At 46.9% G+C, this 22,564-nt stretch overlaps 1 protein-coding gene across 1 annotated transcript in view; it reads left to right on the plus strand.

Moving 5' to 3' along the window:
• Positions 1-1,659: 1,659 nt before the first annotated feature.
• The window catches only part of SYT13 (synaptotagmin 13), a gene marked incomplete at both ends in the record, with an annotated part of 38,218 nt that continues 17,313 nt past the window's right edge, over positions 1,660-22,564 (plus strand). The window contains one exon of the mRNA XM_079929531.1: positions 1,660-1,839. Coding sequence (XP_079785657.1) covers positions 1,660-1,839 — 180 coding nt within the window. The remainder of the gene's footprint in view (positions 1,840-22,564) is intronic.

Here is a 22,564-nt window from a genome sequence, read left to right on the forward strand (position 1 = left end):
GTGGCTCACGGGCCCAGTTGCTGTGCGGCATGTGGGATCCCCCCAGACCAGGGATCGAACCCGTGTCCCCTGCACCGGCAGGCAGACCCCCAACCACTGCACAACCAGGGAAGCCCCAGAAACATCCTTTTTGATGCCCTGTAGGGAAAGGATTAGAGGGAGACTATTGTTTTGACCAAAGAAACAGTGTTCTAGGACTGCTGAACCCAGACCTTAAGGGAACTGGCAGCTTCTGCTTCCTTCCTCTTAGAACCTGGCTGCCATGCTGGGAGAAGCTCCAGCCACGTGGAGGAGAACCCAAGTGCTCAATACACAGCCCAGTTGTGCTCTGGGCAGCAGCCAGCACCTGCTGCTTGCCATGTTGGATGTCCCAGAAGATGTCAAGTTGAGTAGCAAAACCGCCCAGCTGAGCCCAGTCAACATGAGAAGTCACAAAAGAATCGTTCTTGGGTTTATTTGCCACGTCATGGGTTTATTCTGCAGAAGTAGATAAACGCTGGGAGGTACCAGATGGTGGTCATGTCTTGGGCTCAGCAGAAAAGGTTTGGTTGGAATGATCATAGATTTGGGAGTCATCAGCTTCACGGGAAGTTGAGAGCCCTGTTTCAAATGAAATCACCTCCACTGCTCCTCACGCATGTCCGGCATGCTTAGAGCACAGCCGACTCACAGCAAATGCTTGCTGAATTAAATGAAACCCTGCACAATGAAAAACACTGGAAATCCCTGTTTTGTGATTTTAGACAGTCCTCCTCATGCCTGGAATTCTAATTTCCCCTCACTCTAAGCACACTTATGTTCCCCCTCTCTGAATCAACGTGTGTACTCCGAGCTGCTGCATGCGATACTCTTTTATCATTCTAAGAGAAGTCCTTTCCTTGAGGGTGGCATGTGGACTTGGAATCTGCACACCTGAGTTTGGGTTCAGGATGACTGGATTTTTCTAGCTGCCCCACATCCCCTCTGAGCCTCTGGCTTCCTCATCTGTAAATGGAGATGAGAATATCTGCAAATCTGATTAGGTAATAATGGCAGAGTACCGGGTCACGGCTAAAGGAAGTGCAGATGTGAAGAGAATCATTGCAGTCATCTCCACCAGGATGCGGTACAGCCCCTCTCCCTGGTGGTAAACACAGGGCAAGTTCGGGAGAAAGGAAATCTCCAGCTTTGTGTGTTTGAAAAAGCTCCTGTTGATTTTCCAGCCTCCTCGGCCAGAGAGGGTGAACAAAGGGTTAGCAGTCTGGTAAAACGACCCCCTACCCGGACGGAGTCTCAGGCCTGGGTTTGAGCCCCGGTTTCCCTGCTAACCTAACGCACAGTGTGACCTTGGCCAGCTCCTGCCCTTCTGGGACCCAAGTGTCCTTCTACGTAAAGCGTGAAGGATGGCCCGAGACGACCCTCACGTTCCTTCCACCTGAACGGCCCCGGCTCCGCTTGGGGTCGGGGGTCTGGTCACATGCTGGAGGGGAGGGATGCTGGTTGACGCGGAGCTGAGTGCGGGCGCACCAGCTCGCTCCGGGTCCAGCCTCCTGCTCTGACGTCCTCGAGCCGCCCTCTCTCCCCGCCCCCCCGGCGGCTGGAGAGCGGCTGGCGCGCCCGGATCCCAGGCCCGGGAGGTGCGCGGCGGCGGGACCGAGCCCCGCGCGGGGAGCGGGCACCATGGTGCTGTCGGTGCCCGTGATCGCTCTGGGTGCCACGCTGGGCACGGCCACCAGCATCCTCGCGCTGTGCGGGGTCACCTGCCTGTGCCGGCACATGCACCCCAAGAAGGGGGTGCTGCAGCGGGACCTGGACCCCGATCCGGAGAAGGCGAAGCCTGGCGTGCTCCGGTCCCAGCAGGTGAGAGGGGGCGGCGCCTTGGTCTCCCCGGGCCGGGTGGGGTCTCCCCGGCAGCGGCGGGGGAGTGGGTGGCAGGGAATGGTCGGCGTTCTTCTTTGCACGATAGAGCATGGCGGGGTGTGGGGACGGCGGACGTGCTCGGGGACCCTGGGTGGGAGGGGGGCCCGTCCTGAAGGCCTGGGGGTGGAGGAGGGGTCGGGGAGGATAATGAAGGGTATGGGGGGCTCGGGGGGGGACAAGAGAGGAACCGGGACAGCGAGCGCTAAAGGGGCGGGCATGGGAGGGAATAGGGAAGCGGGCTTGGATGGGAATGGGACTGGGAGGGGAGCTGGGGGCTGGGAGGCGAGCGTGGGGATCTGGGAGGAGTGATAAGACCGGGAAGCTGTGAGGGGGCCCGGGGAGCGGGCGGTGAGGGTTAGGGGAGACTGAGAAGGGAATGTGCAGAATGAGAAGCTCGAACTGGGGGGAAGAAGAAGGGGGTCTGTGAGAGAGAAGACAGGGGGCCAGTTGCGGGCTGGCACAGGGAGAGCATTGACAGAGTCGAGAAGGGGGAAATCCACCACAATCCAGAGAGGAGGCGGCCGCTGTCGCTGCAGTGGGAGCTGGGGAGGAGCAGTGGTGCTGGGTGTGCCTGGGGTCTGGAGAGGCAGATGAATATGGAGGGGCCTGGAGGACCCTCGCCCTGTCCTGGCAGCTCTCAGCTCCAGCCAGACTGAGCGAGTAGCTGAGACCTCCCCGAAGGTGTGTCTAGAGGTGCCCCTGGAGACAGGAGGGCTTTTATCCCATGCATCAGCTTGTCCCCAGAGCCTCTCTGGGCAGGAAATGGGTGGTGTCCCCATTGTATAGAGCAGCAGAAGGGGTCTGGGAAAGGTTTGGAAGGACAGCGCTACATGGGCTGTGATCTCCAGGACACATTCCCAAGGTGGTGAGTGCAGAATGTCCTCTGGAGACCCGGAAGGAAGTATGGCTGGAAGGACTGGAGGAAGGCAGGCTCTAGGGCAGGGGGTGACTTAATGACTTCCCAAGGCCCTCTAGATTCCTTCCAGAGCTTAGAGTTCCAGGGGAGGCACTATAAAGCTGTGATTCCACCTTCCCTTTGCCAATTAATTATTCAAAAGCTCAGACCCAGTTGCTCGGGGCCTGTGTCAGTCATTGAGTATAGAAAGAAATGGCTGCTGTCCTTGACACACTTACGATCCGAGAAAAGTGACATTGACACCGGCAAGAACAGGAGACAACTGGGCAGTGGGATGTGGGACCCAGAACCATGTGAAATGGGAGTAGTGGGCTACCCACTCCAGGCGGGCACAGGGCGGAAGAGAGGGCGTTGGATGAGCCCTTCTCCAGACGTTGGGTCCTCAACCTCCTCTCCCATCCGGCACGCTTCAGGGACAGCCACTCGTCTGCCTTTCACAGTGGTGCTCTTCAGGCACTGTCTCCTCCCCTTCCCAGAGAGAACCGCTGCGGACAGTGTTGGTGTGAGTGACCTCCGGGGTCCCTTCCAACTCTTTGTCTTACTGAGGACCAGTAGCCCACGCAATGGCCAATGATCTGTTAAAGACAAACCAGATCACGCGTCTCCCTGGCTTAAAATCCTCCACAAGTTCTCACTGAGCTTGGAGCAAACACAGCAAATTGGAGCCTGGCACGTATTCTGCGCCAGGCTCCGTTCTAAGTGCTTTACACTTAATGCATTTAGCAACTCAATGAGGGACATATATGATGAGCCCGACTTAAAGCTGAAAAAGCTAAAGAGAGGGCGAGTGACTTGCCCAAGGCCACACAGCTCGAGAAGTTTCAGAGCCGGATCCTAGTCAAGCTGGTCTGGCTCTGGAGTCCGCGCTGTTAGCCACTGCACTCCTTCACCTACTCGATGTGGCAGGTGTTTACCTCCCCAGCCAAGCTCAGGCCAGGTGCCCGCTTCACGGGCCGTCTCAGCTTCCCTGGATTTTTTGATCCTTCTTGAAGACATCAACCCTTCCCATTTTCCTCTGGCTTTTCACACAGACGGCTCCTTCTCATCCTTTAGGTCTCTTTCTGTTAGGATCTTACCTCCTCAGGGAGGATTTTGTCCACGGCCACATGTAACAGAGCCCTCCCGCCCCCATTACGTTCTCCATACCATTCCTTCCCAGTTCTTTTGTAGCACCTGGGACAGTTGGATGTGATTTTTCGTATCTGCTCACTTGTCCAATATTTATTCCCAGCACCTGCTCAGTGTCTGGAACCTAGTAGGTGCCAATAAGCAATTGTTGACAAATAAAGGCATCCCAGTGCCCAGCCGTTGGGTTATTTCTTAAAATGTGGATGCATTTTGCAGCCCCTGTGCAACCCAGGGCTAGCTCGTAGGGACACAATAAACATTTGTTGGTACGTGAGACCCATCCATTCACATCCCTCACTTGGTTCCCTCAGTGACAAGGATTTGGGCCCCTGGGGCTGAATGTGTAGGTGTGAATGTGATGAAATTGAGATCTCACAATGTCGTTTTGGCTACCATTGTGCTCAGACTGATTCAGCTGCTGACCCAGATAGAGTACACAGAGAAAAGACACTATGTTGACATTTCAACAAAAGTAAAGGAGGTGGGTATTAGGGGTGGCAGATGGTAGCAGGGCGATGGGCGTGGCACATGTTGACAGAGAGGAGGAGAGTCAGGTAAGGAAGCCTCTCTGAAGATGTTCCTTAAACAGAGAGGGCATGGGGGCTGGGGAAGAGGGTTCTAGATTCCTGTAGCCACTGGGATTTCTCTGGGATATAGAGTGACCGCCCGTGTCTCTATAAGTCGCTGATTGTGGTTGCTGGAAAAATTCCTTGGATTTGTTGGCCATGCCTGGGAGTCCAATTTCTGGTCATGAATTGTAGTGATTTTGAAAAGAACTTTGAAGCTTTCCCTGAGGGTTCTTAACCTGAGGTCCACAGACCCCAACAAGGAGTCTGTAGCTAGACTGTAAGGGGTTCTTGGTCTTGGAGAGGAAAAAATTGTATCTTTCTTTTCATTAACTTCTACATGAAACTTAGCATTTTCTGTAAGTAGGAGTATAAACAGCACACCACAGGAATATTGGCCATATCTGTGACTAGGTCCTCAAGGGAAATCACAGATAGTTCCAGAGCACATCACAGCTGTTGCAGATGCCTTACGATACCATTTACGCTCGCCTCTAATTCTAAATTATGTACTTATTAAATCCCCCGCTAGATCCTATTATCTAATGAAAGAATAAAGAGGCACACAGATAACCATTTCCCCGACTGATTTTATTAGATGTACTGTCGTAGTCCTGTGTCTTTTATTTGCTGCTTTTCAGACATTCTTCTCCAGACAGCTGAAGGGATCCATCCAGCATCTCCACCATGTGGGAGGTGGCAGAGGGTGCAAACCCTCAGTCACCGCTGTTCATGCCTCCAGCTAGCTTCAGTTCATTATTTTTCTTGGTTTTTCTGAAATATACACTGTGAACCCTTTATCCTGCCTTCTTACACAATCCCTCAGCCTCACCTGCGTGCAGCCTTTCCAGGGAGGAGAGGGATTCAGTTTCACTACGCTGTCCTTGTGACCTGGCAGCATCACCTGGGACCTCCCTCCCTGTGGTCAGCCCATCTTTCAAAGCTCGGTTATTATGCAGTGATTATTGGATGCTTGAGCCAGGAGACAGAGCAGAAAGGCAGACACAGGGTGTGTGTGTGTGTGTGTGTGTGTGTAATCATCTTCGCTTCACCGCTGCTGCCGCATCTCTTAGCAAGAGGCAGCCAGACCCATTGGTTCCTTCCCCCAGAATTTCCTTTTCATGCTCGTCTGCACAGGATGTCACTCACAGCATTTCTGGGTCCTTGCAGAGGAAGCCCTCCTTTCGACGAACCTAAATAACTACAGAGCAAGTAAGGGGAACTGCCCTTCCCTACGGCTCAGTGCCCTGACACTTTAGCACGAGTTGCAGTCCTGTTCTCAGAAAGCTTTCGTTTCAGGTCTGATTTTTCTTCCCATCTGGTGCTTACCTTGCTTACATGAATCTTCTCAAATGAGTCTCAGAGTAACCCTGCTGCTGTCCCCTTGAAGTTATGTGGTCAAAAGCTCCTAGCTCCCAATGTTACTTACTACCAAACTATAAAATCCTACCCTCCTTCCAGCAGAGTTGAGAAGGGAAGTGGCTTTTGATGGAACACGATGTTAGTCATTCAGGCTGTTATAAGAAAATACCACAGAGTGGGTAGCTTATAAACAAAAATTTATTTCTCTTAGAGCTAGAAGCTGGGAAGTCCAAGATCAAAGTTCTGGCCAATCCAGTGTCTGATGAGGACCTGCTTCCTAGACTTTTGGATGTAACCTCACCTGATGGAAGGGGCAAGGGAGCTCTCTCCTTCCACTTTTATAAGGGCACTAATTGTACTTATGAAGGCTCCACCCTCATGGCCTACTCACTCCCAAAAGCCCCACCTAATCTATGACAAAGGAGGTAAGGATATACAATGGAGAAAAGACAGTCCCTTCAATAAGTGGTGCTGGGAAAACTGGACAGCTACATGTAAAAGAATGAAATTAGAACACTCCCTTACACCATACACGAAAATAAACTCAAAATGGATTAAAGCCCCACCTCCTAACATTTTCACAATATTGATTCTTCCAATCCAGGAATGTGGTACATCTCTCCATCTGTTTGTGTCATCTTTGATTTAAGGGGGCACAAACATTCAGACTACAGCAAACACTAATAGATTCAAAGTTTTTAAGAAATAATTTAAACATATGCTGTATTTTTATCAAACAACATATGTACAGTGGAGTCCTCCCCCACACCCCCAAGATCAAGGAGTGTATTTCATTTTCCTTGTATCCCTGACTATAGCCGGTGTGATAACGGGCACATGATAACCCTTCAATGTATATTTTGAGTTAAATCATCATATCGTGACATAACACTGAATAAGAGAGTGAAGATGCAAAAGAATGCACGTGGTTAAGCTTCCATTTCCACAAGATTTGAATTCAAGCCCATTTATGTCTGGGGTTTCTGCTGGGGGCAGGTAATGACTGGGGCAGAGTCGGGGAGCTTCCCAGCTTTTGTTTATAAGCTCTGCCTCTTGATGTGGCGCTGGTTACACAGCTGTGTCCACTTTATGAAAGAAAATTTATCCAGCTCTACATTTATGGTTTGTGTACTTTTCTGTATGTAGTTATAACTCAGTAAAGTTTTTATTATTTGTCAAGTTGTGATGGAATGTTTGTGAACGCTGATTTAGTATCAAGCTAGTATTTTTTTTTTAACATCTTTATTGGGGTATAATTGCTTTACAATGCTGTGTTAGTTTCTGCTCTATAACAAAGTGAATCAGCTATATGTATACATACATCCCCATATCCCCTCCCTCTTGAGCCTCCCTCCCACCCTCCCTATCCCACCCCTCTAGGTGGACACAAAGCACCGAGCTGATCTCCCTGTGCTATGTGGCTGCTTCCCACTAGCTATCTATTTTACATTTGGTAGTGTATATATGTCTATGCCACTCTCTCACTTTGTCCCAGCTTACCCTTCCACCTCCCCGTCAAGCCAGTATTTTTAATACCAGGATGATTTGGGGACTATAATCAAGAGACGTGGCCCTCGTTTTTGTGGTCCATTATGCATCACCTCCCTGGCCCTGTCTGCCTTCTTCTGCTACTCCTGTGGCCACCTCCTCCTTCAGACTAGGGACTGGAGAACATCAACGTGGCCTGATTAACTCTCCCACCTGTTTTCCTCTTCCTTGGAACACTGGAGCAACATCCTCTCAGATCACTTGTCTGAATGCAGACTTGTCAGAGTGAGGATGGATCAGAGCCCCAATCTGCATTTCATCAGCTAATAAGCTCATTCACTAAAGGTTAATGAACACATGCTAGGCACTGGGATGCAGCAATAAAAAGACAGGTGCATGCTGTTCCTTGCAAGTGGGGAGGTAGACAGTAAAGCCAGCAGTTGTCGTGAAGCGTGTTACAGTGCTACCATGAAAGGCGAGGTATGGGGGGCCATGGGTCCAAAGTAGAACTTTCTCCAGTTCTCTTTGGCTATTCTGACAAGGTCTCCCCTCTACATCAGTGATCGCAGGAGGCCAACATGAATTGCTAACCCCACTCCTGGAACTGATTTGACTCTGGACTGCCGTAAGGTCTGACCTCCTTGGATTCTCAGTCCTTTTAAATAATTGATTTCTCAGCTGATCTCCTGGCTGGTAAACTTTCCTGTTCATATAAACAAACAAACAAACAAACAAAAAATAGACCCGTTTCCACAGAATAATAAAGAATAGTGATAGCATAGCTAACACTTATTGAGCTCTTTATGTGTGCCAGCCACTGTTCTAAGCTCTTTAACCATATTAATTTTATCCTCACGATAGCCCTATGAAATAGGCACAATTATTACTTACGTTTTACACATGGGAAAAGTAAAACACAGAGTGCTTAAGTAACTTAGCGGCAGAGCTGGGAATCAAATTTAGGAATTCTGCTTCCAGAGCCCACACGTCTGACCACTAGGCTGAAGATTAGCAGAAAAAACTAGTCAAAATTTTACTTGAGCCACTGCGTTTCCCCAGATATGAAATAAAAGTGTCTACAATGTACGAATCTTTGCAGGTCAAAGATCTGCAGAAACCTTTCCCAAAGCTTTGGATGTCTTTGCTGCCTCTTGCTTCCACCATGCTTCCAGCACTGGGTGCAGCCCCGGGCCCTCCAGAGAAATTTACACAGTAAACATGTTTGGGCTGGTCGCTTAGCAACAGGGAAGACAGTATGAATTTTGCGTCAAGAAATTAGCATAGATTACTTCAAGGAGATGAGTGCACACCCATCGGAAACCCTTGGCCCTTTGAAACATACATAATGTGGACTTTTGGTCTGTGTCCATCAATCCCTTCCTGGTGGCAGGTCCAAAACCCGTCACATCTTTTTCCCTGTCTAGTTTCTCCTCTGGTTCAGCATGTAGATAATTCATGTTCATTGCTCTTCTCTTCATGTGATTGACGGTTCACTAGCACCTTTTGTTAATTCCAGCAGAAAGCACTGCTGCTTTTTTTTTTTTTTTTTTTTTTTTTTGCGGTACGCGGGCCTCTCACTGCTGTGGCCTCTCCCGTTGCGGAGCACAGGCTCCGGACGCGCAGGCTCAGCGGCCATGGCTCACGGGCCCAGCCGCTCCACGGCGTGTGGGATCTTCCCGGACCGGGGCACGAACCTGTGTCCCCTGCATCGGCAGGCGGACTCTCAACTACTGCGACACCAGGGAAGCCCCACTGCTGCATCTTTTGACATTTTTAGATTTTCAGGTACTAGCCCAGATTATCTGGGGTACAAGAAGAGGAGCAGAGAGCCCATCAGAACACAGTGGAAGAAACACCTGGATGAGAAATCAGAGGGGCTTAAGTTGAAGGCAGAAGGAAGGGGAGAGACTGGCAGGATGGAGAAGCAGCAGACCCAGAAGACAAAGAAGAAGAGACAAGTTAAAGAGTGACTGACTGTCCCGGAGTCAGACGCCAGAGGGAGGAATCAGAATATGTGTGGATGATCCCTGCCCCGTCCACGCTGTTGACCTACAATTTCCCCCAAATCAGTAACAGCTCATGTCCGACTTGTTCCTCGATATTACTGCATTCACTACGTCCGGAGCTTATTTCTGCTAACACACATCGGGAAACCCCACTTTGAGGATGGAGGAGAAGACCTTCACAGAAACAGGTTTTAAGAACTAAGAGATTCTCGGACTTCCCTGGTGGCACAGTAGTTAAGAATCCGCCTGCCAATGCAGGGGGCACGGGTTCAAGCCCTGGTCCAGGAAGATCCCACATGCCGCGGAGCAACTAAGCCCATGTGCCACAACTACAGAGGCTGCTCTCTAGAGGCCGTGAGCCACAACTACTGAGCCAGCAAACCACAACTACTAAGGCCTGCGTGCCTAGAGCCCATGTTCCGCAACAAGAGAAGCCACAGCTATGAGAAGTCTGCACACGGCAACGAAGAGTAGCCCCCGCTCGCTGCAACTAGAGAAAGCCCGCGCGCAGCAACGAAGACCCAACACAGCCAAAAATAAATAAAATAAAATAAAATAATTTTTTAAAAAAAGCTTTAATTAAAAAAAAGAGAACTGAGGGATTCTGAATGTACGTGTCTGAATCAACACACACGTGCATACAAAGGGCCCCCTATAGCCAATTTGTTAAGAAATCATGAGTTAGGAGATTTCTAAAGGAAAACAGATGAAAAAGCTAGATCTATTCCTTCCTCCCATCTCTCTCAATTATGTTTATTGAGCGCAGACCTGTGCCGGGTACTGTGCTGGGGCTGGGGATGCAGGAACCGCCCCCTCCTCAATGACACAGTGACCTTTCTCAGCCTTCATGAAACTTACATTGTAATGAGGCAAACCAGAGTTAGCAGAAGAAGAGCACAGATCAATGAAAATGTGTGATGGTGGCAAGTGACCTAAAGAGAAAATTCTGGTGCTATGAGAGGGTAAGGTGGAAGTGATACAGGCGTACAGGTCAGGGAAGGCTTTCCTGGAGGGAGTGATGGCCAAGCTGAGAGCTGGCGTAGGAGGGGAAGTTAACCAGGGCAATGGGGAGGGGTGTGAGGGGTTTCAGATAGGAAGGAGGCCGTGCAAAGGTCCTGGGACAGGAGGCAGCCTAGCACTTAGGAGGGCCCAGGGAAAAGTCAGTGTGCCTGGAGGGCAGAGAGAAAGGATGCCCAGTGTATGATGAGGCTGGGAGGTGGACAGGAGCCTGGGCAAGCAGGGTATTGCAGACCATGGGCAGGTTCCTCCATTGCTTTATTCATTTATGTGTCAAACATTTATTAAGGCCTACGTGAGGGACACTGACCTGTGTACTGACAGTGCGAAGGCTACAGTTACTTTCAAAGCTTTTTAAAGTTAAGGTGAAATTCACATAAAGTCAACCATTTTAAAGTGTACGAATCAGTAGCATCTAGTACATTCACAATGTTGTACAGTCACTACCTCCATCTAGTTCTAAGACATTTTTATTCCCCCTGAAGAAAACTCCATCCCCATGAGGCAGACGCTGTTCCTCTCTCTCTCTGCCTTCAGTCTCTGGAAACCACCAGTCTGTGTTCTGTCTTTACGGATTTGCCTCTTCTGGACGTTTCATGTATTTGGAATTTTAAAATCGGTGACGTTTCGAGCCTGGCTTCTTTCACTCAGCGTAGTGTTTTCAAGATTCACCCATGTTGTCGCATGTATGAGGAGCTTATTTCTCGTTATGGCTGAATAATAACCCATTATATGGACAGGCCTCACTTTGCTTATCCGTCCGTTTGTTGATGAACATTTGGGTTGATTCCGCCTTTTTGGTTATGGGAATAGGGCTGCCATGTACATTCCTGTACAAGTATTTGTTTGCGTACCTGTTTGCAACGCTTTCAAGTGTATACTTAGGAGTGGAATTGCTGGGTCCTATGATAATCCTGTGTTTAACTTTTTGAGGCACCTCCGGTTGCTTTCCGCAGCACCTGCAGCTTTTACATTCCCACCAGCAAGGCGTGAGAGTTCCAGTTTCTTCACATCTTTGCCAACACTTATTATTTTGCCATTTTTTGTTGTTATTTTTTGTTATTTATTATAGCCATCCTAGTGGGTGTGAAGTACTTTCTAGGCTTTTAATTTTAAAAAAAAATCCAAACTCTGATTTTTAAAATCTTCATCAGTATCTTGCACGTTTTCAATGAGCATTTCTGCTCTGTATTGAATGCCAGTTACAGAGAATCCACATGGGCACACCCGTGAAATCATGTCATGGCTCCTGAGCCTCACAAGAGGAGTGGAGTGTGCAGCGGTGCTGGCTCCCCTGCTCTCCCAGCAAATTTGCACCTGCTACTCCATTCTTTAAATATGGGACATGTTATCACTGTCACCTTCCTCATTCTTTGCCCCAAGCTTTAGTCCCTCATGGGTCCCGATCTGCTTCACCTAGGTTCCTGGGGGCCCTACAAACCCAGGTCCAATTGGAGTGCTATTTACTACCTTTCAACATCATTTCCTCATGTTGGCATCATCAGGGCAGTGTGATGCCAGGAGGAGGAGCCTTGGTCCCGTACCGTATGCATTCACTCCACACACACAAACTTTCCCACCAAGGAGTTCCCTAAGTGCTAATTAAACAAAGGGTGTTTTAATTGATTCATATTATAGAACATTCCTGGGAGAGTTTTACATGGTGTTTAAGGGCATTGCAGCAATACACAGTGATATTTTGGGAAGCTGATTGAGGTTTTGGGTGGACTTGGAATGCATTGTAATTTTCTCCATTTAAAATAGTGGAATACAAGTGACTGCTCTCTGAAATTCACTAGCCAGCATGTTTCCATGAGCAGATTAGAGTCAAATAATGAGGGGTGGTTGCATGTTTGACTATGTGCATATGCATGTGTAAATGTGAATTTGCACATATGCATATATGAATGAGAGAAAGGGGAGGCGCAGCCCATGGAAAATCTGTGAAACTGAGTCAGTCCATCTGGCAGAGACCCTAGGGTACCTTGACATATTTCATTGACTCCCTCCACCCTCCACTCATTAAATCCAAGACATACTTTTCCTTCATAGAAAAACTGAGCAGGCTTTGCAGAGAGCAAGAGAAGTGAGGAGAAATGTTGAATGACTGCATGAGTCATTGGACGGATGGATAGATGAATGGGGAGGAGATTCATGGGGCCACCGCCTCTGCTTGCAGAATAAAAATCACAAGCACAGAAATGCAGGGGAAGGTGCTGAGCTTGTGGAAGAATCCCTGTGCTCACCTTCAGTGACACCGCATGGGATCAAGACAAGCCTGGAGGGCGTGGTGGCTTCACTTTGTATTGGTTTCCCTCCCTTCAAGCCTCTGTTCCTGCAGCTGACATTGGAGACAGTTTAAAAACTCTCCCGTTGCAAAGACCAATGAGATAATACCCTGGGGGGACCACGTTTTACTTGGAAAATCATTATAAACCACGTAGTTTTGGACTTGCTGTTAAGAGTGGCCTGATGAGAGGGATGTAAGTTACTGAGGCAGGAGAGTGAAGACTTTGCTTTTCAAACAGAATTAAGAATGATGTTTTGGTGAGTTCCCTGATGGTCTAGTGGTTAGGATTCAGCAATGTCACCACCATGCGTGGGTTCAATCCCTGGTCGGGGAACTGAGATCCCATGCAGTGCGGCCAAAAAAAGAAAAAAGAATGATGTTTTGGAGAGGAATGCATTTGAAGATGAAGAGAGGGTTGGGGAAGAGCAGTTTGGTTGGGCAACTAGAAGACTTGCTGGAAACAGCTGCAGAATGAAGCTTAGAATAACTTCAGAGAGCTCTAAGCTCATTCCGTGTTTCAGATCCCGCCTCCCCTCCACCTCCTCTCACAGTGCACTCCCCAAGCATCTTAGAATGTGTTTTTATTTCCAGCACCATCTGTTCACAAAGAAAGAGCAACGATACCGGAGAGACGTACATACAGTGAAGGCAGTGATGGTAGTCAAGAGACGAAACTCCGTGGGAAAATGTCAACGTGGTCTCAGGGCATTTTGACACATTCCCTGCAAATGCATCATCTAATAAGCCCGTCTCTTACCTTGCAAGGGGGACAGATCCTTCAAGTAGCAACAGGACTGTTGCCCTTTGTGTGACAACCTCATTACAAAACTTGCAGAGACAAAGGACGGAAAGGAATGAACAGGAGCATAGGTATCCCATTGGTAACCATTACATGGTAGACTTGTGTTTCTTTTTGGATACCCACCAGTATTAGTTTTAGGTAAGAACAATCTAGTTTTTTGAGACGACTCAAAAGAAGAAATTACCTCTTAGAATGAAAATGTTCATTTCAGGATCAAGCCACTGAGATATAACAGGAAGCAAATTAGACTTAGACCCCAAACCTGAATGTGAATTCAACCTCCAGCTAAATGACCTTGACCATTCCAAATCCCACTTTCCTCATCGACAAAACAGAGGTGATAACAATAAGATTCTCTATGGTAGTATTAAAGACTAATTGAGATAACGCTTTTGAAAGCACCCAACACTGTCAGCACCAGTCAGTACTCAGAGTATATTTTAGGCATCTCTGAATCCTTTTCTCATTTATCTTTTACCAAAGCAATGACTTGTCTGTATGTTCATTGCATAGGAAAGAGAGAGTTCATAAAAAGCATTCCAGATGTGAAAAACGAAAGCCCTCTGTTGGGATGGGAAGGGTGGGCATGAACATTACACTTCTAGGATATTCATTCATTCAAAAAATATTTCTTGATGACCTATTATGTGCAAGACACTGAGTTAGCAATAGGGACACCACAGTGACTGGGCAGACAACATCCCTGACCTCCTGCAGCTCATGTTCTACAGGTAGAGATCTTCATTACACCATCGTACAAATGAATATAAATCTAACTGTATTAGGTGTGGTAAGGGAAGCAAGAGTTCTCTCAAGAAGTGAAAACTCATTAGTGCTCCAATCTTAACATATTTGGAGACTCCCTTCAGTAAAAACATTTTGAGCTTGTGCCCCTTATACATGTATACTTAATTCTTTGTGAAGCATATGTAGGCTTCATATTATGTATACATATTGCTCTACTAATATATTGTGTCCATCATAAAACATGCACAAACATGGCCCTTTTAAAACAATAATGCAAAAATAAATTATAAAATGAGATTCTGTAATTTTCTTCCATACACCAGATGGACTGTCTTACACACCCCTGTAGCATACAGTTAGTGCCATTTACTAGGTAAAGGTATTGGGGATGAGCGTTTGAAGTCTTCTAGGCATAGGGCACGTGCAAAGGCCCTGTGGAAAGAAGAAATATCACTTAGGAGGGACTGAAAGCAGGTCAAAGAGGGTAGAGCACAGAGGGCACAAGAGGGAGTGACTGCAAGCAGGCGAGGTGGGTCAGGCCAGAGAGCACCACACAGGACCTTCTGGGACACCATTAATATTTGGATATTTATCCCAAGAGCAATGGAAGCTACTGAGAGGTCTTAAGTGAGATGCGACGTGGTCAGATTTAGGCCGTGAAAACATCCTTTTGGGTGGGGAAAGAGTAGAAATGCAGATACCAAGGAAACCCTGGAAAGAGACCATGATGGCTTGAGGCACTATGATGGCGGCAGTAGTTTGGAGAGATGCTTGGGTGTGGGCTTCAGGAAGAGAGAGCAGTTAGGGACAACACTAAGTGTTTCACTTAGGATGGTGGTTGCAATCAATGAAACAAGGATGAGGCCATGGATTTTAAGTCATGAGTTCACCTTTGTGCAGGGCAAGTGTGAGGAGCCTTCAAGCTATCTCCATGGAGATGTCAATTGTGCTGGTGGTTCCACAGGTCTGGAGCTCACAGTCTGGCTGTGATATATATTGGGGAATAGCGACCACAGCCATGAGTATGGCTGAGACCGCCTGGGAAGAGTGCAGAATGAGAGAGAAGAGGGCCTAAGAACAAGTACCGAGGACGCCAACATTTCATGAGACAAGGAGGGGTGACCAGAGAGGAAGGAGAAAAACCTGGAGAATGTGATATCAAAATAATAACAGTAACAAGAGAAAAACTTTTGAAGAGGAAGGGAATCACTGAGAACTCATATAAGGTAAGACTGAAAAAACCCATAGGAATGAGACAGTGAAGGTTACCAGTGACCTTGGAGACCAACAGTGACCTTCAGTGGGCTGACGGGGCCTCTGGGAAAGTGTTGTAGAGTGGCTGGAAAGTGAGGAATGAGAAGAGCATTGAGTATAGGCAGTTCTTTTGAGATGCATGACTGCAAAGGGGTGGAGAGGGCTAGGGCTGGGGCTGAGCAGGGGAAAAGAGGTCAAAGGAATATTGAGCACAGTTGAAAGCTGATGGGAAAGAGCCAGTTGAAAGAGAGGATGAACATTCACGAGAGAGGGAGAGAGAGATTAAAAAAAAAGAAACAGCTAGTGTAAGGCCCCCACATGGGCAGATGGGGCGCAAGGCTCTGATGGAAGGACTGGTCCTGGAGGGAGGGAGAGTGGGAGACACCTCCTGCAGCGTCACAGAACAGGGACGCGCATAGCATCTGTCTGGAGAAGAAGGGCAGGTCGCTGTGTCTTAACAGGACGCTAAGGGGCTTCCGTTCTCTTGGTTTCCTTTTTCTCTATGAAGGAAGTCAGAGGAGAGAGAGAAATTCCAGAATGTGGACTTGAGGGAGGAGTTAGGGAAATAGCAGGATTTCCGGAGAGGACTGAGTTTAAGGTTGGAGACCATGAATTTATCCTGGAACCATCCACCCTGTCTAGCCCTGTCTTGCAGCACAGGGCTATTTGATGCAGCATCATGGTTTAGTGGGGCTCATCCACCACTGGAGTTTCACCACGTGACATCAGGGAAAGGATGGGGAGGCAAGGGAGGGTATTGTTGACATCATGGCCCATTTTCTCATTTGATCCAGCATCCAGTATGGTGCTTTGCCCCTCTCGAAGTTTTTAATACGTGCTTGCCAAACAGACACACCTGTGGGTTGGAAGCTCAGGGCTTGAAGCTTGAAATGAGCTGAGGAAAAATATTTGACCTTTATAGTAAATGGGAGCCAAATATTCTGATATTATGGACCTTCCATGATCTAATCGTATTTTGTGACAACATTGTGTAGACTGCTCGAATGTTGGCCCTTGTCACGCAGAAGGGAAATCCAATAGATTTGGATCCCATTTAAGAGAAGGAACAGCTACATCTAGGGATGATACTCACCAGCTTCGAGTCAGCCAAAGTGACAGCTGGGAAGAGAATATTAGAAGAAGCCCCCTAGTGGCTGTCCCTTCCTTGAAATCTCCATGAAATTCCCATGGTAAAGAATTAAAAAAAAAAAAAAGAAAAAAGTATATACATAACTGAATCATGTTGCTTTACAGAGAAATTAACACAACATTGTAAATTAACTCTATTTCAATTAAAAAAAAAAAGAAAGAAAATCACATGGAAGAACCAATCTGTTGCCCAAACATTGCTGTGACTGTAGACATCCAATGACACTCAGGGATTGTTTTTTTTGGAAAAAGAAAGAGACCCGAGAGGTAATAATGGAGGTACTTTTCATTGATGCAGCTCTCTTGGATTCTTCCTTCTCCCTACACGTCGCTCCACCCCTAAGCATTGTCAACTCTACTACCTGGGAGAAGTCTTCAGCACTGGAGGCCCTTCACAGCCTGGCCTCACCATTCCTTTGCAAATCCATCCCTCAGCCCCAACTTTTCTCTTCAGCTGGTTTGCCAGACCCACCACACCCTGAGCATGCTCCCCTCTGTACCCAGGCTGCTGCCTTTCTCTCCATTTGAGATACCTCTGCCTCTCCTCTCCATAGTTATCCTTGAATGTTGGGCTGAAGCTGCTTGTCTGATCAGAGAAGGAAGCCTTCTCTGATCTCACTGACTTTGAGGAACTCCTCTTTAGGTCTTCTGTAGCACAGAGTCCAGACCTTTGGCCTTTTAATTCTACCTTCTTTACTTATTTCCCTTTTGTAAAGTATGCATCAGGAGGAGCAAATAGCTTTCATCTTGCATATCAATTCTTATTAATTGGTAGTGGCTTCCTGGATCCCTGAGCTGAACAAGCTGTGTCTGATCACAGCAGGAAAGAACACTTTGATCGATTAGTCATGTCTGCCATGGGCAGAGGGTAGAAGAGTTGTAGCATCAGAGCCTCATAATTCCATTTATGGACTATCTCACCTCCACCATTGGATGGTAAACTTCCCAAGGGCAGAGAATTATTCCGTGGTACGTACGGTGGTTGACTACATAGTTAGCAGGCAACAAGTGTGTGCTGATTTCTGTTTGGGCAGAAATCTGAACGTTGGTTAATTGGAGGGTTTTGGCTTAAAACCAAAATATAAGGAGAATCTAGTTAAACAATCACTGTCCTGTTTTGAAGGCTCATTTTACAACTTGGCAGTTTTTTATACCACTGGTTAGAAATTGATGTGCTTTCCAAGTGTCTACACATGAGTGGAAGGAAGTCTTCAATTAGTGGTTTTCTGCACGTTTTTTCTGAGCTGAATCACCTTTGATGGGTGCTGTTCACATACTTGACGGGTTCTGCAGAATTCATCTCCTTTCTCTCCCACTCAGAAAAGTGTATTAGAACACAAATGTGTGAAAGAGGTATTGTTATAAGAGAAACCCTGAATGTGCTCTAATCAATTTTTAAATGAGTCAAAAACTATCAAATATCAGTACTTCAGCCATCATATGTAGTACACTGACATAATAACAAGGTTGGAAATTGTTGCTTTTGTCAATGGTTTCATCAATTATCCAAGCATCATAGAATCAAGAAATCCTGTAACTATTCCGAAACAAGATCCTGAATTCAATGTCAAAAGGGTATATAACCATATTTTCCAACCTTTAATACCAAACTGCCTGTCTTACATTAAAAACATGGCTCCCATAAATCAGAAACTGAGAAAAAAATTCTAAAGTATCCAAATGGACACTGTTGCTTAAGACCATGAGACGAATACCAAGTAAGCATGTGTGTTCCCATCTTATCCAAACTGATGATGATACAGGGCTGTATCGTAGCTCAGGTCACAAGTGAAACACATTTTCTGCACAAGGAATGTCAAATCCAGATTCAGAACTGAGAGCAGGAACAGAGCTGATGCCCAAACACCCAGGCAGGTCATTACACCACTACCAGGTGGGGAGGGGCATGGGGTCATCAATCTAATGATGTGAGATGTGACAGCACGTCAAGTGCAATGATCTGGACGTTTCCATTTTTACCAGTTTATGGCTGGTATCCAGAGACATAGTCCGCAGAGAACCATGTCATTTAGCAGCACTGGCTTCGTGGTGGACTCGTGGTCCACGCCTAGAGCTCTCATACATTAGCTGTGGGATCCTGGACAAGTTTCAATGTCTCTGAGTCTCAACTTCCTCCTCTGTACAGAAAGGAATTAAGTTATTTTTATTTATTAACACTAGGGTATAGAAAAGAGAAAACAGTGGGCACTTATCTCTAGGGTTGTGTGAGGATCAAATGCAGTAAAGTCTGTTGCGCTTTGCAGAGCGTCGGGTGCAGAGGAAGTGGTAGAGAGATGGTGGCCATATTGCCCTTTCAGACTTTGTGATGTAACTGATGGAGTCAATGCAGCACCACCTACAAGATTCTCTGGGTGGGATCTTGCCATTGTGTGGTTTCCAGCCCTGTGGAATTATAGTTTTTAAAATCTGTGTTTGAATTCTGTGTCTTCCAGAAGAATGGGGATAATGGCCACACTCATCGCCCCTCCTTCTCTCGTAGGGCTTTAAGCTTTGGTGGTACCCGCTGTTCTCTGAATACACTGCAGACTTTCATGTGGCTGCCTTGACCCAGAAAGCCCTTCCCCCACTTCTGCACCTGTCAAACTGCTGCCCGGGCTTCGGGGCGGGGCTGGGGGGCAGCAACCAAAAGTCAGAGTCTCTGAACCGTTATGAAATTCTCCTCCCATTATACACCCCACCCCACCCTGTCCCTTCCCCGGGCAAAGTTTGGTGTGCTTCTACGCACTCTGTTTCGTGTTTCGCTGGTCTCCATCATATTGATTATTATTACACTAATCGCCCCACCACCCACCCTCCTTCACCAGCCATCCACGCATTGATTCCATCAATCATCATTGAACTGTCTGTGGGGAGCTGAGAGGACGTGACAGAAGGAGGTCGTGCCTGTGAGCAGCTCACCACACAAGAGGACGTTTCTCCATCTACCCTGCCTGGCATTCTAGGACCTCCCCAAAACCAGGGCGTTCCCGCATGAGTCTCAGGGACCACCTGTGTCACAGTCACCCTAGGGAGCTTCTTAGACACACAGATTCTTTAGGATCCACCAAGACCTCTGAGTCAAGGCAGGGGAGGCACTTGGGAAGCTGATTTTTACATTCTCCCAGGTGAAATTTCTATACATCAAAGTGTGGAACCAGCACTTCAACTCTCTTCCTCTGACTAAAGGGCACGCAGGGGCAGAGTAAGGGGTGGCGGGGCCAGGCAGTGGCCCAAGCAACAGTCTAAGGGGCACAAATCATGGGTGAACAGTAAAGGATGACTACAAATATGAGGAGGTGGGAAAGGGCTGGAAACACGACAGAGTGGGTAAACAGAGGACTCTGGAGAGAGCCAGCCCGGGTTTGAACCTTGCCTCTACTACTCACTAGCTGGCTGTGCATCCTGACCTGTAAAATGGGATTGATCATAGCAGTACTTCCTGCTAGGGTTATTATGAGGATCCAGTGAGCTCATATTGGAACAGTACAGGGCACAGGTGGGCAGAACCACAAGATGGAAGAGGCTGGGAGGACTCTGAGTTTGGAGAACAGCCAGCAGACCCTTTAAGACTGAGAGAAATCAGCTTTTATTGTGTTCAGCTACTGAAGTTGGGGGTTGTTTGTTACAAAGCAGGTGGTCTTCCCTGACTAATACAAGGTCATGAACAAGTGTCCTGCTAGCCAAGAAGGTTCAATCAGTTGTAGGTGCGTGCAAGGATGCTCCACAGAGGGAATGGGCAGAGAGGATCAAGGCTTTGGGTTGTTAAGAGCTTCTATAGCTGCACTTCAAATTCTCTTTAGAGGAGTTATCTATACAGTTGGAATGAAAATTTGGACAGATGGTTGTTCACACAGACTCTAGGAGTTGGTCCTTCCCTGGAAGAAAAATGACTGTTTTTCTCAGTTAACTTCTAGCTTGATTTATTGCATATTGTCCAACATAGGAAGAAAGAGTCCTGCTTCTCCACTAGAGCACGCATGTGTGTGTGTGTGTGTGTGTGTGTGTGTGTGTATGTGTGTGTGTGTGTGTGTGTTGGGGAGCAGAGGGAATGTGGTACTAGCCAGTGTCCTGTGAAATATCCCAAGTCACAAAATAAATAAGCGAAAATTTTCTGTCCTGATGGTAATTTAAAACATTTTAATACTAAAACAATAATATGGAGTCAAATACAAAAAGTCACATGAACTTTAAGATAGAACTGGAGATTTCAAGAAAGAATCCCAATTACGCCAGAAGACTTCCAATTCTCTGGAGTACGTGTTACCTTCGTCTGCCTCTGGTGTTGCTTTGGAAGGAAAGTTTGAGAAACACTGACCCAGAGACGAGTGGATCCTAACTACAGGTCCACAGACAGGTTCTGGGCTGGCCATGTGTAAGAATCACTTGGGACACTCACTCAACATTCAGATTCTTATGCCCACCCCAGAAAGCCTAATTCAGCAGGTGGGCAAGAGGCATGTGTGTGTGTGTGTGTGTGTGTGTGTGTGTGTGTCTCTATCTAAATTTTATTGAGGTACTGTTGTCATATAGTGAAATGCACACATCCCAAGCCACTAGTTTGATCAGTTTTGACAAATCTGTCCTCTAGGCTCTAACCCACACTTCTACCATGCCTCTTACCACTCAGTTCTCCCCAGTAGCCATCAGAACCACGGTTCTGATTTCTATCACCATTCATTAGTTTCACCTGTCCTAGAACTTCATCTCCATCAGTGTTTCTCAATCCTGGCGCTATTTACATTGGGGTGAGATGATTCTTTGTTGTGGGGGGCGGTCCTGTGCATTGTAGGATGATGGCTAGCAGCATTCTGGCCTCTACCCGATAGCAGCCTCCACCTCTAGCCGTGACAACCAAGAATGTCTCCAGACATCGCAAATGTCCCCTGAGTTGAGAAACTCTGATATAAATGGAATCACACAGTATAGATGCTTATGTATTATGCCTTCTTTTTTTGACCATGTTTTTGCAACCTACCCTGTTGTTGAGTATATTCACAATTCCTTCCTTTACTGTTAAGGAGTCTATACCATTGTAAGAATACGCCACGACGTACCTGCCCGTTCTCCTGCTGATGGGCACTTGGGCTGCTTTCTGTTTGGGGCTAGTATGACTAAAGTTACTGTCAGTATTCACGTATAAGTCTTTCTGTCAACATATATTTTCATCTTCTTTGGAAAAATACCTAGGAGTGGAATTGTTGGGTCATAGGGTAGATATATGTTTAACTTTTAAGAAACTACCGGTTGTTATTTACCATGGCTAAGACATGGAAGCAACCTAAATGTCCGTCAACAGATGAACGGATAAAGAAGATGTGGTGCATATATACAATGGGATACTACTCAGCCATAAAAAAGAATGAAGTAATGCCATTTGCAGCAACATGGATGGACCTAGAGATTATCATACTAAGTGAAGTCAGACAGAGAAAGACAAGTACCATATGATATCACGTATATGTGGAATCTAAAATATGATACAAATGAACTTTTTACAAAACAGAAACAGACTCACAGACATAGAAAACAAATTTATGGTTACCAAAGGGGAAAGGGGGTTGGGGGAGAGATAAATTGGGAGTTGGGAATTAGCAGATGCAAACTACTATATATAAAATAGATAAACAACACGTTTCTACTGTATAGCACAGGGAACTATATTCAATATCCTATAATAAACCATAATGGGAAGAATATGAAAACAAATATATATATTCTTTTGTGCTAAACAATATGAAAAAGAATATAGATACTGGTCCCAATGCATAAATCAAAAACTTTACATAGACTCCAGGGTCAAATAAGTATTTCCAACATTGGCCAAGGGCTTGCCATGCCAGCCTCTGTGCTAAGAGCTTACACCCAGTTGTCTTTTCTACTCCTCAATCCAACCTCAGGAGATAGGTACTATTATGAACACTCCCTTTTATAGATGAAGAA

This window comes from Stenella coeruleoalba (assembly GCF_951394435.1).
Source record: "Stenella coeruleoalba genome assembly, chromosome: 8".
NCBI lineage: Eukaryota > Metazoa > Chordata > Mammalia > Artiodactyla > Delphinidae > Stenella > Stenella coeruleoalba.